At 41.5% G+C, this 19452-nt stretch overlaps 1 protein-coding gene across 1 annotated transcript; it reads right to left on the bottom strand.

The window, feature by feature from the left end:
• Window positions 1-795: 795 nt before the first annotated feature.
• Window positions 796-7674, bottom strand: LOC122307445 (U1 small nuclear ribonucleoprotein 70 kDa-like). Its single transcript, XM_043120343.1, has 10 exons — window positions 7352-7674; window positions 6893-7007; window positions 6719-6798; window positions 5933-6008; window positions 5752-5816; window positions 5605-5667; window positions 2915-2996; window positions 2674-2836; window positions 2266-2337; window positions 796-1742 (listed from the first exon to the last, which is right to left on the bottom strand). Exons 1-10 carry the CDS (start codon window positions 7451-7453, stop codon window positions 1094-1096), a joined length of 1467 nt encoding a protein of 488 aa, XP_042976277.1. The 5' UTR covers window positions 7454-7674; the 3' UTR covers window positions 796-1093.
• Between the last annotated feature and the right edge of the window lie 11778 nt (window positions 7675-19452).

Here is a 19452-nt window from a genome sequence, read left to right as displayed (position 1 = left end):
TGAAAGTTAGAATTAATTCTCATCCGTAGATTATGATTGGGCTCGGATCACCTCAGCCCAATGTACAGCGCACACTGAGTGTTTTCAAATCTCTTAAAAGAGAAGTAGACTGCAACAGATCCCGATTATAGGACTGAGTGAAAGATAAACAAGTTAACCTCATTTAATGAATATTTAATTTTGTTCCATAAATTTCTTCCAAAAACTATAAATGTTATGAAATTTTATTTTATGTATACATCTCTCTTCGACTCTAGCTCCTATAGATCAAAGCTTGTGTTGGCATATGAACATTAATTTTGAAGTGATATAGGTGATATAATTCCCAACTTGATTCTTCAATAGATTATCTCCTCACGTTATGGAAGTTGAGGACTTGCACTCCAGTTTCAGAGGAACCAGATGATTTGGGTCCAACGGTGTCTGATACTTGCATGTTTTCTTTGAAGAGTTGTTCGTTACTCTGGGTTTTGGGCTTGTGCAATTTGCACATCAAGTGCACTTCAATTTTCTACTTGGAAACCCCAACATCATGAAGAAAGATTTTATTTGCATGTGTAGTTACATGCCAAACGGTGTATTTTCTTTTTTTTTTTAATAATTTAAACACTTGTACACTCTATAACTGTAAATATTATTATTTAAAAAAAAATTGCCGTAACCTATACGAATATTAAACCAATAAGGAACACGGGTGATGCCTCGCAGGCTACACAGCAAATATTATATATATTGCCTTTGCACCAATATATATTACTATCAGTCCATTATTTCTAAATAATACGAAAAAGCGAATTAAAACAGTATGAGGTCTCACTCCATTTCAAATAACAAAATCAAATATCAACAAAAACAAGAAATAACTGAACCTCAAGCAGCTGTCACAAAACTTATAAACGGAGTTTAGTCAAAGAAAAAGTGTACCCGACATCCATATATGAGATTTTAATAAATGATTAACTGAAATCCTTGACCAGAAAGCTAATGAGGAATAAACTAGGGCCAGTTCCATCCGACACTCAGATAAAACGATAGTATATAGCGATCTTCAATCCTTACCAGCAAAAGCACAAGTTGAGAGGTGCTAGCAGTCTCAGTATTCGTACTCCTGAGAAAGTGACCTTCCTGAGCGTCGATTTTCACGCTCCAAATCTCGAGTTCTCCCCCTATCACGGGACTCAGATGTTGCACGCTCATAATGGTAATCACCCTCCCCCATCCGATCATACTGATCATGACCAAGATCAGGATATTGATCATAATGGTCATCATCATCCTGGATATCCATGTGATCATACTGTTTATTACGCCCTTGCTCGGGCTGTTCATACCATCCATGATCATCCTCAGGTTCAGTATGATCATAGTCCCGCACCCTTTCACCATGGCGGTCCCTCTCATGTTTTGATTCAACTCGATCATAAATATCCCTATCACGGGAGCGGCCACGGTCATGGTCTTCAACCTCTAAGTCTCTCTCACTCTCCCTCTCTCGAGCACGATCACGATCTCTATGACGATCACGTTCATAGTCACGACCACGATCCCGACCTCGGTCTCTATCGCGATCACGTGTTCGATCACGATCACGACCCCGGTCTCTTTCTCTTTCCCTGTCCCTTTCGCGATCTTTGTGGTGCCTATCCTCTCTATGATCACGATCCCTATGCCTGTCGTGGGATTGTTCACGGGATTTCTCCCGTTCCCTCTCTCTGCCCCTTTCACGGGATTTCTCCCTTTCCCTAAAATCATCATATTTACAATAAAATAAAATCAAATACACTGACAAGACTATGAGACAACAATTGTCATGCATATAACCAAAAAGTTCACATAAGATATGCCATAACATTAACTACAATATGATTGTTACATTACACAAAATATAAATTACTTCATGAAGATTCATTAAGATCTTTACTAGACCATCATTCAAGCATGTCTTTTTTTATCAGTAAATAAAATTTTTATTAATCATAAGAATAGGTAAAGCCCAAGTACACGGGTCATATACAAGAGCAACGCCTAGGAGTAATGTTCTAGTGATACATGTCAAAATAGCAAATTAAAAATACTGCTTAAACATGAAGCTTTTTATTATTATTATTGGCAACTTAACATGAAACTTCTAGATGGATTTCACCCAACATGTAAACGATTTCATAACTTTCTTTTTTTTTTATCAGTAAAAACTATTTAGTAACTAAAACATACTTTTTTTTTGGTTGGACATATGTTACCAGCTAACGCTTGGACAATCCTTACCTGTCTGCATGTCGATCCTCTCGTGCTCTTGGCTCCTCAGAGTGAGATGGTGCTCCAGACTGCAATTGCTCCCTGAGCAATAAAAGATGTATAGTTTTCATAAATCCAGAAAATCAAAAGCCTCCAATAAAAGATCTTGATGGAATAATGTAACCAAACAGACAAACTCAATGTATCAAAGTGCATTTACAAAATCCATAATCAAAGATACTATGAACCCATTCAATATCTTTGCTTTAACTAACTCTTTAATCCAAAGTGAACATTTCACTCCGCACACTTACTAGAGAAGATGCACAGGGGTGTCACAAAAAGTTCATATTTCAGTCATCTACCAAATTCTAATGGAACGTTAATCTGTTCAGCAGAAATGAAATTGCATGCCAATATTGCAATTAGGTATTTTACCTCCCCGAATATCTCTGGTTAACATCTTCCCCTCCAACTCTGGTGGTTCCTAGCCCACCACCAAGTCGCCGAGGACGCCAATTTGGGACAGTTCTACCACGCTCAACATCCACCAGCACCCTTCTGCCATCAATCTTCCTCCCATCAGCTTGTTTATATGCAGCTGTATAATGTATAAAAGAGTTAAGAGGACCGTACTGTGAAGCATATCGCATAAAAAAACAGCTTAAATGAAGCATACCTTTCATATCCCGTGTATGCACATACTCAATGAAAGCATAGCCTCTAGGCTTATTTGTCTCTTTGTCAGCAATCACTCGAACCTAAAACACACAGAAGAAAATAAACAAATAAACACCAGTTACTGGAAAAGGATTCAGATCTTGAGCAGGAAGTCATAAGACATGATCCTATGCTTTTTAATTCCCAAGGGATAACACTAAAATTAAGTTAAAAAAGTAAATCCTATGGCACGGCAGACAGGCTCTATGCCTCATTAGCCGTGCTCACCTTCAAATCATAGAGCCTCCCATTGCGAGATGAACCACCACCAGCTAGAGTTGCAGAAAAACTGATGTATTTGTGGCCAACTTAACAGTTGTTGAACAAACTACCCTCCCCTTACCAGGGATTTTTATTTTGAAATAACTAGAAAGCTAAAAATAGTATAAGAAATACCAGGAAATCTTCTCAACTGCGGATATGTTTTTGACAGCCTTTAAAGCCAAAAATAAACCTCTTAGTACAGGAAATGCACGTACTAAAAATTAAAACAGAGGAGAAAGATGCTAATACTCCCAACACGTTTTACCCAGGGCAGGAAAAAGAACAGATGTTGTCAGTCTTCTTGTGATGCTTGAAAACAAAGGCTAAAAAGCACAATGCATCACTGCTCTGATCAACTTAATTTTCAGCTTTGCTGTGCAGGATGAACCACCATGTTTGGGATCGGGTAGGTAGAGAAGTATGGAATCAAGAAATACATTCAGTGAATGCATCAATCACCTCCTTACCAAGGATATTTTTTGATATATTGAAACTTAAGTATTTCCTAGAAACATCCAATGCCCAAAACGATCTCTAAACCCAACTATACCAAGAGAGATGAAAGAATTATTGAAACATATTTGCAAGCCATTACCAGAAAATTGGCAGTGATATCAGCACTCTTATTACCAACTTGCACAGACGATCCAAGGTTGACATATTAAATTAAATTATGTTTAAATATTCTCCTCGGTGTTGGTTAAGGCCGTAGGCACTTAAACGCAAATAACGCCTTGAGGTTAGGTGCAAAGTATAAGTGCATGCCTAATTGAAGCAAAGCACGATTTTTTTTTTTAAATAATGTATAATAAAAAAAAATCATAAAATACAATAAAAAAAAGGTTTTAAAAAATAAAGATAATAATATATTTAGCCTATTAACTCAATTTGTTAGACTATTATGCAACATGACAATCAGGTGATCAATTAATTACATAATTTAAATATAGTATTTTAAATAATTATTTTGTGCTCCACAATACACACCAACATGACATTTGATAGCCATAACCAAAACAAAGTACATGATTGAATCAAAATATACCCAAATGCAATGGCCAAAAATGCACACCGATGGTAGGTATTGACTTCCATTCTAACATAAGCAATAAAATGCAGTCCTAAAGTAAATGATCACCGTCATTGTCATTAAAAGATTTGTAAGACTAGGGGTGTAATCGGTCTATCCAGTCCAGGGTCACGGACCAAAAATTTCGAACCAGACTGGATCAATTGCCCCTAAGGACTGGACCAATTACCATATTATTTACATTTTATATGGTCAATGGTGATAGATTAGAGAAAATTACATAATTAACTTAGGTGAGATTTGAATAGTGAATGAGATGAGATGGTTTTATATAAAAGATGAAAGTTGAAAGTTGAATAAAATATTATTAGAATATTATTTTTTAGTATTATTATTGTTTTGGGATTTGAAAAAGTTAAATTGTTTATTATATTTTGTGTGAAAATTTGGAAAAATTGTAATGATGAGATGAGATGAGTTGAAACAAACTTTGCATCCAAACCTAGTCTTACACAACTACTATATAAATGAAGTATTATCTATAAAAAAAATATTAAAAAATTTGTATGCAAGTGCTTTGGTCTGGTCCAATCCAAAACAATAAACCCCAGGACCGGACTGAAAACCGAATTTTGGAGGCACCATAGACCGAGACCAAATAGGGGTGAATTTGGTCCAGTCTGGTCCGGACTGAAAAATTTTCACCCCTATTTGTAACTCTCATCATCTTCCTAAATTACTTCATCCAAATTAATGCTCCAGATAAGCAGTCAGTTAAATTGATATAATCTTTCTTTAAAAAAACTACAAAAACAAACATTAGTTAAATTGATATAATCTTTCTTTAAAAAAACTACAAAAACAAACATTTTACACTTTTTACTAACTAAAAAGGACCCAAAAAGCATGCTTTTGTAAATGTGCTTTGCTTATCATAAGCAAAGCAAGTTGGCCTTGGCGCTTTGCACTTGAGCATGATTTTACCAATACTGGTCCTCTCTTTCTTACTTTAAATAAAGACAACGGAATTACACTACAATTTCACTTAATGACAGAATAGAAAACTTTACGAATGTGATCCATTGTTACACCTAGTTGGCTTAAAGACGATTTTCAAAACCTTTAATTAAGTGGAGTTTATATTAACATGCTCATAAAATATAGAGCCCATAAGGTTCAGTTTTTCTTGAAAAACAGATGATAATATTTGAAGAATGTTATTTGATAGCAGAAAAATTAAAATCATCAATTTTTTCACTACCTATTCAAATTTCTAATAAAATAAACAAAGGGGATAAAGATACCACAAAACTGAACCTCTTACCGAATCCCCTTGGGATACTCAAAATACCTACCCGCTTGATTGGCCCATAAGACTCAAACTCCCTTTTGATTCTGCTCTCTGTTGTCTCATAACTCTGCAAGCAGACAATATGACAAGTGATCCACAAAACAAATGCTGGCTACAGGATGGAAAATCCAAATATGAATACATTACTCACAAGTCTAGCCACGAACAATGTCTTGTAGGGATCTCCAGAAATATTTGAGTCTTCTTGTGGGTTATCTGCGTAAAAGTATATGTAAGAAAAAATATGAGGGTGAGCTTGAAAACCTGGTGCCTGTAAACAAATATAATGAAGCCATCGAACTCTTGAACTTAAACAAGTTGAGTGTCTTCACATTTCTGTAACTCCTCAACAGCCTTTTCTGCACCCTTTTCTAGCCTCAACTTGTGAACTCTAGCCCTTCTTTGTGCCTGGATACACAAAATATATAAAAAAAGCCAGGGTTAGACAAGCTTATCCTCTTAGATTTGAGCATTTCCTAATTTATGCTCTAGTTGTTTAGACAAGCTTTTCCTCTTCGACTGAGGGTGAGGGTGGAAATTCTTAGCTTGTGGCTCATCCGTCGTATATTGTTTTACTAACAAGCAGGCACACATGCAGCAATGAAATGAACAATAGAAAATCAAATAAGCACCAGAAGAATCTCCACAGACATGCTTTGCAATATTATATGTCCAAGAAAATATACTTATAAAAAAAAAAGGTCCAAGAAAATATATTTCCAATATATTCTGAAGAGGAAGGTTAAGAAAAAAAAAAAAAGAGCCCACGGAAATCAGTTTTAGGGCCAGTGCAGTTGAGTTGTATTGCTAATTTTGTACTTAAATGGACAGCGCTCTTTGTTAGTATCACTACCATGGACAGAAGACAATCATAACACAAAACTGAAGACCATTGTGTTAATCACTTGAATAACAAATGTTATGCATTCTCCCTGAATTGGTTCCTCATACAAAATGGAACCATGATTTGGAAGAGATAACATGCCCATATACAAAAGCCTTAAACGAACAACATTGGTTGTCTGGCACTGCACTCAGTAAATTGTGGCAACAGATGCAAATATGTATATTAAAGCACTAGAACATAGATTAACCCCAGCAGGACTGTAACATCTTACAGGAGTTTCAGCCTCTTGGATTGGTGGAGAATATTCAGGATCTCCAGGCTCTGCAAACCTACTCACAAATTGTGCCATCCCTTCATAATCATACGAAGAAAGATTATCATATAACAATTCACAAATTAACGTCAAATTGAAAAGATCAAACAAGCTCTAGAAGGTAAGTTAAACCTGATAATGGTGGGCATTTCCTTTTCTCTGGAGGTGACTTAAACTCCAAAGGTGGTCGAGGCTCAAAGAGTTTCAACAAGTTGGCTGTTAGACCAGTGGGATGACTCTGCCCAATCTGCATCACAAGACAAAATCAATGATCAACTGGACAATATAACTGCACCTCGAAGTTTCACAAGCCCAAGCTGAAAAGTAGCAATTGTAGTGATGAGATTGTTCCAATAAAAATCTAGTAAAAAATGAGATGTATAAACAGCCATTCGAACCAAATACACCAAACACACAGCAGGTAACTAGGATTAACAAAATCCAGCTAAGTAACAAATCCGTATCATCAAAATATAGATCAAGCTATTTTACCTAGGTTTACAAAGAGATAGCGGAAAAAATGCATACGAACCAAACAACAAAAACCCTAGTACTTCACCAAAAATAGGGAGTCTGGAGAAAGAATTGAACCAGTTTGAGCTGTTGGACATTAGCGCGGTTCTGGACTTTGGGGCGGGCCTGAACGGCGGCGTTTTGTTGGTTGCGCATGAAGGCATCGCTGTAGTCTCCCATGACGAAGCGATCGGAGATGAACTTAGGGTTCGTGAGAGAATCGAAGGTCGGTTACCAGACGCGAGATACGGCAAGAATGGAAGTGGAGTGTTGTGATCCGATTTGTGCGAACCGGGTCGCAAATGCGAAGTCGCCTCTGAGAGCGGCAGCGAAGAGAGTAGGAATTCAGGGGGTATATATAGAGAGGGCCGAATTGCACGTACGCATCCGAAATAGTAGAGATAGGATTTATTTGCCGGAAAATTCTAAACATCCCCGGGCTGCGTCCACTTTGCGTCCCCGTTGCCTACGTGGCAACTAAATCCAACGACGCCGTTTTCAGCTCACGGGGATGATTGAAAGGATTGACTCCCGTGTTCAGCCTTTTACTCGTGACTCTCTAATCTCGTCCCCCTCATCTCTCTCTTCGCTGAAGCCTGTCGGTGCCCTCACCCGAACCCTAACCAGTTCCTCTCATCCTCCCTCTCATCCCACCATAACCTAGCCGAACCCTTAAGCTCCAGGATTAACCCTAACTCATCCCATTCTAACCCACCCGAACCCTAACCCTAACCTCCAAGCTGAAACCCAGACGAATCCTAACTCAAAGATTAGGGGAAGCCATGAAGGCACTTGCTTGAGAAACAACCCATTCCAGAACAAAACAACCACTGCGAGCTGCACGAGCAGTAGATAAGTTGTGGGAAGACCGAAGGAATTTAGGTTTATTTCGTTTCTTTATATTGTTATTGCCTTGTTACCTTCTATACCCATTTTCGAGTTTAGACTTTTCCATATATACGCTACAACTAAAGCTTGCATTTAGTTATTTAATTCTTGATTTGAATATTTCTCTGTTGTTGCTCTTGGAAATGGATGGTCGGATATTGCTAAGAATGTACTTGGTGCTATTTGGATCGGTGTGGATGGATTCTCATGATTCTCATTTAGTTATTCAATTCTTGATTTGAATATTTCTCTGTTGTTGCTCTTGGAAATGGATGGGTGGATATTGCTATGAATGTACTTGGTGCTATTTGGATCGGTGTGGATGGATTCTCATGATTCTCATTTAGTTATTCAATTCTTGATTTGAATATTTCTCTGTTGTTGCTCTTGGAAATGGATGGGTGGATATTGCTATGAATGTACTTGGTGCTATTTGGATCGGTGTGGATGGATTCTCATGATTCTCATTTAGTTATTCAATTCTTGATTTGAATATTTCTCTGTTGTTGCTCTTGGAAATGGATGGGTGGATATTGCTATGAATGTACTTTGTGCTATTTGGATCGGTGTGGATGGATTCTCATGAAGTTAGACACTAGTGTTTCTTTTTAGCCCTTTTCTGTTTAGATACAGATCTTTAAGGAAGTTGGGTATAAGGAAGTTGTAACAAATAAATATAGTTCTAAACTTGGGAGAGAAGAAGATAATTCTGTCAGCTGTTGTTTAAAATAATTTTGTGGAGTTTTATTTTTTATGAAGCCACATTGAAAACTTGGGATTAGAAGCTTTTTTAAAAACCATTATAACTCAGGACTGTTGGTTTATGTGTTTTAGAGTAGTATTTCACTAACTTCCCTTCATTAGCATAATTGGAATGTTAAAAACTAATTATACTGAACATAATACTTTCTATTTGTGCTGCTCTTCATTAAATTGTCAAAACTTGCTGCTCTTTACCAATTATTCCATCATTATTCAACTGTTATCCAATTGTTTTATGGGGGTTCATCTTAGAATGTCAAAATCCACATCACCAATATCTTCATCATCTTTTTCCAAACGTAGTTTGGGAAAAGAAGTGTGCTTCTGCGAGCTGGAAGCCACATTGAAATGGTCAACTACTACAAAAAATCCTAGAAGACCCTTCTTAGGGTGTTCAAAGTATAATACCCAGGTAACTACATTATTTGTTGCCTAAAATATTTTGCAACTGTATATCCATTAATATAATGCACAGTTCCTGTTATTAATAAATTCTTGAAATATTTCTGAGCAGGGCTTACCATATTGTAAGTTTTTCAAGTGGTTGGATGGTAATGAAGTGATTGAGCTACAAGTTCAAGAAAGAATTGATGAACTGTTAATGAAGGAGAAAGAAGTAGAGAAGATACTTGAGATGCTGGAAAAGAGGGAGAATGAGCTCCGTAAGATAGTAGATCGCCTCGAGAGGGTAAGCATGGTGCTGTCCAATAAAAGTGACGAGGTTACGAATAAGGAGTTGGTGCTTAACGCACAAGAAGCTAGAAGAAAGGGATTGTGCACGCTATTTTGGATTTATTGTTGTTTTGTACTTGTACATGCATTTTACCTAGCTAACTATAAGTGAATTTGGGATTGTTGTTGTGATGAGCCGCTTTTGAGTGTATTTTCGCTGAAATTGTTGTTTTTATTTTAATTAATATATTAGTTATTATTTTAATTTATTTGCGTTTTAAAATTATTTTTTTTAATTTATTTGATGTTGTGTTTTATTTGTTTTAGTTGTTTTGTGGTTTTTAATCTCGTTTCGGCGGTTTAGTTTTGTTTTCCGGAATGAGGATTAGACCTCATCTTTTTCCCTACATCCCTTTTCCTTTTTCATTTTCTTTTTCCTTTTTCTCTTTTTCTTCTTTCTTTTTTTTCCTTTCTTTTTCTTTTTTTCTTTCTTTTCTTTTTTTTCTCTCTCCCCGCGTCGACCCCCCCGGTCTCTCTCTCTCTCTCACGCCGGAAAGCTTCAACCCGTCGAACCGCCGCCGTCCAGCCACCGTGCGGCTCACCGCCGGCACCGTTCGACTCCCCTCCCTCCGGCGCACATTCCCACCAAAACCCACCCCCATCCGGCCGGCCGTTTGGCCTGAAAAGCCCTTCAAAGCCCGCACGGGTTTCGCTCCGATCCGCCGCCGTCGCTCCACCTCCGGCCACCATTTCTTCACCACTTCATCACCGGTCCCTTGCCGTCCTAACCCACCTATTTTCGGCCTCCAACAACCACCGGAACAGCTCCTACGAGCTAGCTTTCCTTTTTGGGAAATCCGGCCTCCCACCGCCGTTTCTGCCGCCACCCACGGCCAACCACCACTTCCAATAGCTTCACAATCATCCTTAGACCATTGCCTATCAATCCCAAGCCCTAGTTTGTCCCCGTTCAAAAGTGGGTTTTTCACAACCCACGGCCACAGTGAATTTTCACTGTGACGTTGCTTTTTCTCCGCCGTTTGCAACGACGCGTGTTTTCTAAAATTGCCATATAGCGCCGTAAGTATTTTCCAAACCCTATTTTCAGATTTAAATATATATTGCTCATTCAATAATTTATTGCTGCTGGTTGGTTGATTCCGGACTGAGTCCGAGGAGTTCGGGGGTCGGATGGATGGAGGATGGAGTTGCCTGTTTATTTGATTTATGTTGTTGGATTATTTTTATGCATTTTTATGGCATTGCATGGTGCATGCACGTGTGTTTGTGAAATAGTGTGAAAAGCCTGTGTATTGGCGTAAGTGGTCTTACGGGTGCGTGTGTATCACGACCCCAAGCCGGGATGGGGTATTATCCCGGTGGAGCTCCTCTGGTCACTCGGGAGCGGAATAAACTGAGTGATGTCCCATGGGTTGTCGCTAGACGACGGGAGCAGGGGCTAGGGGTTGCTTGGCTACGAACGCGCCGGGCGCGGAACCGGGCATCGCTCTACGCACCGACTCCGTGGCCCTTCGCTGGTGAGGGCTAGAGGATGCTTGGCTACGAACACGCGGGGCGTGGAACTGGGCATCGCTCGTTAGGTGTCACATGCGTAGTGGTACTCTGCGGTGTGGCACTGGAGCCAGGGTGTGCGGATGACCCCTAGGGGAGGTAATAGTGCATACGGATAAAATGGATTCTGGTTTGAGTCGGATGAAGGCCAAATGTGACTTTTGGCGTGTTTTTCGGAAATGATGTGTTTTTGGGCCAAATGGGTTTTTTGGCGTGTGTGGAAAAATTATGTTTTATGGGCTTTGTGCATTGGGTATGTTTCATGCATATTGTTTGAGTTCTATGTGTTTTTTTTATCTGGTAGTGTTTGGGTTTTACTTACCTGCGGTACCATTTTTTGGTTCCGTAGCTTTTGGTGTAGAGTTTGAGGATGAAGAGGAGGAGGCTGAGCCCGAGGATGCGGCTCCGCCGGGTTGCTGATGCTATGTTTTATATTTGGTTTAAAACTGTATTTGTGTTTTTGTAATATTTTATTTATGTATGTTTTAAACAGCTTGCATTACATTAAGAAAAAAATTCTGGTACTTAGTTATGACTTTCGTTATCCGCTGCGTGTTTCTTTGTGCACATATGTTGCCTTTGCACACACTTGACACCCGTCGATAGGATGGTGACCCGGGTTGTCACCATCCGGACGTCTCGATTTCTCCGTGTTCGGGCGTGGGGATTTGGGGGCGTCACAGGTGGTATCAGAGCGGTTTGGCTCTGGATAAAACCACATGTCCCGTAGGTAGTACCAGAATGTTTTTTTTTTTAAGTTGTGTTTTAAAAATTATGTTAAGTACAGTTGTTTTATTGTTTTATTTGTTTGAGCTTGTTTGCTTATTTTTATTTATTTGGTTATGTTTTTGCAAGCTGGTTTCTTTTGTTTCTTGCTGTGTGGTGTTGGTTTTGTTTTTGTTAGTTTTATGATGGTTTTATTTGTTTTCTTAAAGGAGGGTCAAGAGTGGTGTTGTGGCAGGAAAATGGGGAGATCAAGGAAATCTACTCAGGAACCACGGGACAATACCTCCAGGGATGACTCCATAGCCGAAGCAATATGGCAGATGACGGAGTTTATGCAGCAGAGTGCGAGGCCTCAACAGACAGGGCCTTGGCCACAACAAGGACCTTGGCCACAACAAGGGGGTCCCTGGCCACCACCAGGAGGGCCTTGTCCACAACAAGGAAGGTTTTGGCCACAACCAGGAGGTCCTTGGCCATATCAGGGAGGGCCTTGGATGTATCCAGGAGGGTCCAGTAGCATGGTGCAAGCCGGATGCACCTATGAGCACTTTCTGGCGCATAAGACTCCACACTTCACTGGAGATGAGGATCCACTTCAAGCTGAAAAATGGATCAAAGATCTAGAGAGAACCTTTGAGGTGTGTGGATGCACTGAGGCACATCAAGTATTCTACGCCAGCTATCTCTTGCAAGGTACCGCTTCTGATTGGTGGGATACCAAGAGGGTGATGCTGGAATCTGAATTGGGATCTTTCGCTGCGGTGACCTGGCAGCGTTTCAAGAAGGAGTTCAATGACCGCTTCTTTCCCGCATCGGTAAGGAAGCAAAAGGCAAGAGAGTTCTCAAATCTGGTCCAAGGGGGCGCGACAGTGGAACAATACGCCTGGAGATTCATAGAACTTGGGCGATTTGCTTCTCACCTTATCGCCACTGAGGAGATGCGAGCAGATCGTTTTCAGGAGGGGCTATGCCATGACATACGCTGTATGGTGGTTAGCCATCGGATATCCACTTTTCAGGAATTAGTGGATGTGGCCACCCTTGTGGAGCGGGAAAATAATCTGAGTGTGGGCTCCCCTCCAGGGCATAAGAGGCGGGGTTTTTCTGGTGAAGGAAGCAGCTCGGGTTCGCCCCAGAAATTTGTTCAGCGGACCGAAACTCGACCTCAAACGTCCTCAGGTGTTCGTATGGGAGGACGGGTGCCTATTTGTGGAGCTTGTAATAGAGCTCATGAGGGCGAGTGTCGGATGAGTAGCGGATCCCAGTGTTACCGGTGCGGCCAAGTGGGACATATCGCTCGGGATTGCCCCGTCAGAATTCAAGGAAGCCGTGGAGGTAGACACGGTGGAAGAACCAACCCGAGACAAGCAGTGCAAACCCGGGTTTATGCTGTCACACCCGGAGAGGTGGATGATGAGGCGCTAGCAACCCATGATGCTGGAGTAATTACAGGTATGGATTAATTTAATTTTAAGTTGGATTTAATTTTTGGTGTATTTGGTTTATTCTTTGCTTTTTGGATTTCATGGGTTGATGTGTTTGGTTCAGGAAGAGTCCGTTTGTATGAGTTTTATGCTTGTACTTTGTTTGATTCCGGTGCTTCACAGTCGTTTGTATCTTCCACGTTTGCTCGGGTGTGTAATTTGGTCACGGAACCGTTGCCGAAGTCTATGGTAGTGGCTCTACCCGATAGTGAGATGGTGTGGTGTTCCAAGGTTGCTTTGGGATGTCCGTTAAATTTTGAGGGAATGTTCTTAGATGCTAATTTGGTGGTGTTCAAGCTGTTGGGCTTTGATATCATCCTCGGGATGGATTGGCTATACCGATATTCTGCGAGTATTAATCGGAGAAGTCGGATAATTAGCTTTCAGCTCCCAGATGGTGATTGTCTGGAATTTGCGGGGAGTAAATTAAAAGAAAAGCCGATAATTATATCGGCGATTCAAGCAAAAAGAGAGATTGCATGGGGAGCGGATGCATTCTTGGTTCAGATGGTGTCCACGCCGTCTGAGGAGAAGTCGTTGGCAGACATTCCAGTTGTGGAAGAATTCTCCGATGTGTTTGTGGATGACTTGCCCGGACTACCCCCTGTGCGAGAGATGGAATTTGTTATAGACTTGGAACCTGGAGCGGCTCCTGTGCATAAAGCTCCTTATCGCATGGCACTGGCTGAATTAAAAGAGTTGAAGACTCAGTTGCAAGAACTAGTAGAGAAGGAATTTATTCAGCCTAGTACGTCGCCGTGGGGTGCACCAGTTTTATTTGTTAAAAAGAAAGATGGAACCCTCCGTATGTGCATTGATTATCGGGAATTGAACAAGGTGACCATCAAAAATAAATATCCCCTCCCTCGGATTGATGATTTATTTGATCAGCTTCAAGGAGCAGCCGTGTTCTCTAAAATTGATTTGAGGTCGGGATACTACCAGCTGAGGATCAGAGACAAGGATGTGCCTAAAACTGCTTTCAGGTCGAGGTATGGGCATTATGAATTTAAGGTGATGCCGTTTGGGTTAGCTAATGCCCCTGCTGCTTTCATGGATTTGATGAAACGAGTATTTCGACCTTATCTGGATTCTTTTGTGGTAGTATTTATTGATGATATTCTGATTTATTCCCGAGATGTTGAAGAGCACGTGTATCATCTTCGTCTGGTACTTGGAAAATTGAGAGAACACCAGTTGTACGCCAAGCTCGGCAAGTGTGAATTCTGGTTGGAAGAAGTTAAATTTCTTGGGCATGTAATTTCTCGAGACGGAGTGGCTGTTGATCCTAGTAAGGTAGAAGCCATTTTGTCATGGCAGCGCCCGACTACAGTGCGCGAGATTCGGAGTTTCTTGGGGCTGGCCGGGTATTACCGAAGATTTGTAGAGGGTTTTGCTCGCCTATCCGGACCTCTCACAGCTTTGACTTGGAAGAATACAGAATTTGTTTGGTCAGAGAAATTTGAGAGAAGCTTCCAGGAATTAAAGAACAGGTTGACGACGGCACCAGTGTTAGCGCTCCCAGAACCGCATAAGCCATTCGTAGTCTTCAGTGATGCGTCTAAGTTTGGTTTAGGTTGTGTCCTTATGCAGGAAGGATGGGTTGTAGCCTATGCATCTTGTCAGCTAAAGGACCATGAGAAGAATTATCCGACGCACGATCTAGAATTGGCTGCGATTGTTTTTGCTCTCAAAATCTGGCGGCACTTCTTGTATGGGGAAGCTTGCGAGGTATTTAGTGATCACAAGAGCTTGAAGCATTTGTTTTCCCAGAAAAATCTGAATATGAGGCAGAGGCGATGGTTGGAGCTAATCAGTGACTATCAGTGTGAGATCAAGTACCATCCGGGGAAGGCTAATATAGTTGCTGATGCTTTGAGCCGGAAGTCACACTTGGAAGATGAAGCCGAGCCGTCAGAATTGGATTCGTTGCTTTGTGGGATGAGAAGGCTCCTTATAGAGAGTTCGCAGCAAGTGGAGATTTTATCTTCAGTTCTTGATATTCGGGTAACTGATTTTGAAGAATTGAAGACTCTCCAAAGAAAGGATCCGAAACTGCTGAACATCAGAAAAAGAGTCAGAAAATCTCGAGGGCCGTTGCATTATAGCATGGATAACGATGGGATACTTCGGTTCCAAGATCGCAGAGTGGTCCCCAAGGACTCTGAATTCAAAGAGCGGATCATGGCGGAAGCTCATGCGACCCCTTATTTAGTTCATCCCGGTAGTACAAAGATGTATCGGGACTTGAAGAAAAATTATTGGTGGGATGGAATGAAGAAGGACATTGCCTTATATGTTGAGAAATGCCACACATGCCGTCAGGTGAAGGCCGAGCATCAAGGACCTGCAGGTATGCTCCAACCCCTCCCTATCCCTGAGTGGAAGTGGGATGACATCACGATGGACTTTGTAGTGGGTTTGCCGAGAACGCCTAGTGGGAAAACTTCTGTTTGGGTGATTGTTGACCGGTTAACGAAGAGTGCTCATTTTCTGTCTGTTAATAACACCGACTCTTTGGGTAAGTTGACCCGCTTGTATGTCAAAGAGATAGTGCGGCTACACGGCATACCAAAGAGTATAGTGTCGGATCGAGACCCGAGGTTCACGTCGCAGTTCTGGAAGAGTTTGCAGGCAGCTTTGGGTACTAAGTTGAAGTTCAGTACTGCTTATCACCCGCAGACAGACGGCCAGTCAGAGCGTACCATTCAGACCCTGGAAGACATGTTGCGAGCATGTGTCATGGAATTCCAAGGGAGTTGGGAAAATCATTTGCTGCTCATCGAGTTTGCATACAATAACAGCTTCCATGCGACCATTCAGATGGCTCCCTATGAAGCTCTTTATGGGAGAAAGTGCAGGTCGCCCTTGTGTTGGGATGAAGTTGGGGAGAGTAGGATAATTGGACCCGAAATAATTCTAGAGATGCAAAGCCAAGTTCGGATCATTAGAGATAAAATGGAGGCAGCTCAGAGTCGCCAGAAAAGTTACGCTGATACCAGGAGGAGAGAGTTGTCTTTTGAAGTTGGTGATTGGGTTTACCTTAAAGTCTCTCCTATGAGAGGTGTTAAGCTTTTTGGTAAGAAGAGGAAGCTAGATCCGAGGTATGTCGGCCCTTTTCAGATTCTGGAGAAGGTAGGGTCCGTCGCCTATAGAGTTGCTTTGCCAGATTATTTTGGGGATGTTCATGATGTCTTCCACGTATCATCCCTGAAGAAGAGCTTTGGACAGCAAGAACCACGCTTCGTCGACCCAGCGGGTATTCAGTTGCAACCGGATCTCACTTATGAAGTTGTTCCGTCGCAGATCTTGGATTGGAAGGAGCAACAGTTGAGGTCCAAGATGATACCTTTGGTTAAAGTGGCTTGGGGAGATCCGTTAGCTCAAGACTTCTCTTGGGAGTGAGCAGCGGACATGATGGAGCAGTACCCATATTTGTTCGAATAAAGAATGTATGTATCTTAATCTTGGTCACAGTTGGTTTATGTGCTTTCATGTGACTTGCTTTAAGTTGGTGGTTGCTCTGCAAATTTCGAGGACGAAATTTATTTTTAAGGAGGGGAGGATGTGATGAGCTACTTTTGAGTGTATTTTCGCTGAAATTGTTGTTTTTATTTTAATTAATATATTAGTTATTATTTTAATTTATTTGCATTTTAAAATTATTTTTTTTAATTTATTTGATGTTGTGTTTTATTTGTTTTAGTTGTTTTGTGGTTTTTAATCTCGTTTCGGCGGTTTAGTTTTATTTTCCGGAATGAGGATTAGACCTCATCTTTTTCCCTACATCCATTTTCCTTTTTCCTTTTCTTTTTCCTTTTTCTCTTTTTCTTCTTTCTTTTTTTTTTCCTTTCTTTTTCTTTTTTTCTTTCTTTTCTTTTTTTTTTTTCTCTCTCCCCGCGTCGACCCCCCCAGTCTCTCTCTCTCTCTTCTCTCTCTCTCACGCCGGAAAGCTTCAACCCGTCGAACCGCCGCCGTCCGGCCACCGTGCGGCTCACCGCCGGCACCGTTCGACTCCCCTCCCTCTGGCGCACCTTCCCACCAAAACCCAGCCCCATCCGGCCGGCCGTTTGGCCGGAAAAGCCCTTCAAAGCCCGCACAGGTTTCGCTCTGATCCGCCGCCGTCGCTCCACCTCCGGCCACCATTTCTTCACCACTTCATCACCGGTCCCTTGTCGTCCTAACCCACCTATTTTCGGCCTCCAACAACCACCGGAACAGCTCCTACGAGCTAGCTTTCCTTTTTGGGAAATCCGGCCTCCCACCGCCGTTTCTGCCGCCACCCACCACTTCCAATAGTTTCACAATCATCCTTAGACCATTCCCTATCAATCCCAAGCCCTAGTTTGTCCCCGTTCAAAAGTGGGTTTTTCACAACCCACGGCCACAGTGAATTTTCACTGTGACGTTGCTTTTTCTCCGCCGTTTGCAACGCCGCGTGTTTTCTAAAATTGCCATATAGCGCCGTAAGTATTTTCCAAACCCTATTTTCAGATTTAAATATATATTGCTCATTCAATAATTTATTGCTGCTGGTTGGTTGATTCCGGACTGAGTCCGAGGAGTTCGGGGGTCGGATGGATGGAGGACGGAGTTGCCTGTTTATTTGATTTATGTTGTTGGATTATTTTTATGCATTGTTATGGCATTGCATGGTGCATGCACGTGTGTTTGTGAAATAGTGTGAAAAGCCTGTGTATTGGCGTAAGTGGTCTTACGGGTGCGTGTGTATCACAACCCCAAGCCGGGATGGGGTATTATCCCGGTGGAGCTCCTCTGGTCACTTGGGAGCGGAATAAACTGAGTGATGTCCCATGGGTTGTCGCTAGACGACGGGAGCGGGGGCTAGGGGTTGCTTGGTTACGAATGCGCCAGGCGCGGAACCGGGCATCGCTCTACGCATTGACTCTGTGGCCCTTCGCTGGTGAGGGCTAGAGGATGCTTGGCTACGAACACGCGGGGCATGGAACTGGGCATCGCTCGTTAGGTGTCACATGCGTAGTGGTACTCTGCGGTGTGGCACTGGAGTCAGGGTGTGCGGATGACCCCTAGGGGAGGTCATGGTGCATACGGATAAAATGGATTCTGGTTTGAGTCGGATGAAGGCCAAATGTGACTTTTGGCGTGTTTTTCGGAAATGATGTGTTTTTGGGCCAAATGGGTTTTTTAGCGTGTGTGGAAAAATTATGTTTTATGGGCTTTGTGCATTGGGTATGTTTCATGCATATTGTTTGAGTTCTATGTGTTTTTTTTATCTGGTAGTGTTTGGGTTTTACTTACCTGCGGTACCAGTTTTTGGTTCCGTAGCTTTTGGTGCAGAGTTTGAGGATGAAGAGGAGGAGGCTGAGCCCGAGGATGCGGCTCCGCCAGGTTGCTGATGCTATGTTTTATATTTGGTTTAAAACTGTATTTGTGTTTTTGTAATATTTTATTTATGTATGTTTTAAACAGCTTGTATTACGTTAAGAAAAAAATTCTGGTACTTAGTTATGACTTTCGTTATCCGCTGCATGTTTCTTTGTGCACATATGTTGCCTTTGCACACACTTGACACCCGTCGATAGGATGGTGACCCGGGTTGTCACCATCCGGACGTCTCGATTTCCCCGTGTTCGGGCGTGGGGATTTGGGGGCGTCACAGTTGTTAACTAGTTCGTTGTATTTTGTGGAATATTATCCTAGTTATCTAACTGAGTTGGAGATGAATGTAATTGAAGTAAAAGCTCAGCTTGTTTTTGCCCAAATGGTTGGTTATATGAAATTGATGGAAGAAACTTGATTGGAAAATGGTGTTGTTTCTTAGTAATTATTTCTTGTGGATTAATGTGATGGAAATTATAATTAGTTGAGATGTTATTTTTGGAAGGCTGATGAAATATTTTTTTGGATAATATCCTTGTGGAATTGGTCTATTAGCATGATTCTAGGTGCTAATCTTTGCTAGCAGCTGGAATGGTCTATCGGTTATAGGCCAAATTGCTGTTGGACAGCACCATGATGGACATGTAGGCATCCGAATATCTAGCAGGTGTACCTCAAATAATTGTGGTAAATTGGAGATGTTTAAATGTGCAC

The sequence above is a fragment of the Carya illinoinensis genome, chromosome 1 (assembly GCF_018687715.1).
Source record: "Carya illinoinensis cultivar Pawnee chromosome 1, C.illinoinensisPawnee_v1, whole genome shotgun sequence".
In the NCBI taxonomy this organism is placed as follows: Eukaryota; Viridiplantae; Streptophyta; class Magnoliopsida; order Fagales; family Juglandaceae; genus Carya; species Carya illinoinensis.
The sequence above is the reverse complement of the archived record's forward strand: the minus strand, read 5'-3'. Positions and strand labels throughout refer to the sequence as shown.

Excerpts from the sequence above, each read along its gene's own strand:
- LOC122307445 (XM_043120343.1), bottom strand. The coding sequence starts at position 7,453 with ATGGGAGACTACAGCGATGCCTTCATGCGCAACCAACAAAACGCCGCC. Across the intron at positions 6,799-6,892 it reads GAAATGCCCACCATTATCAG|GGATGGCACAATTTGTGAGT; the intron begins GTTTAACTTACC and ends ATGATTATGAAG. Across the intron at positions 2,837-2,914 it reads GCATACACGGGATATGAAAG|CTGCATATAAACAAGCTGAT; the intron begins GTATGCTTCATT and ends TACATTATACAG.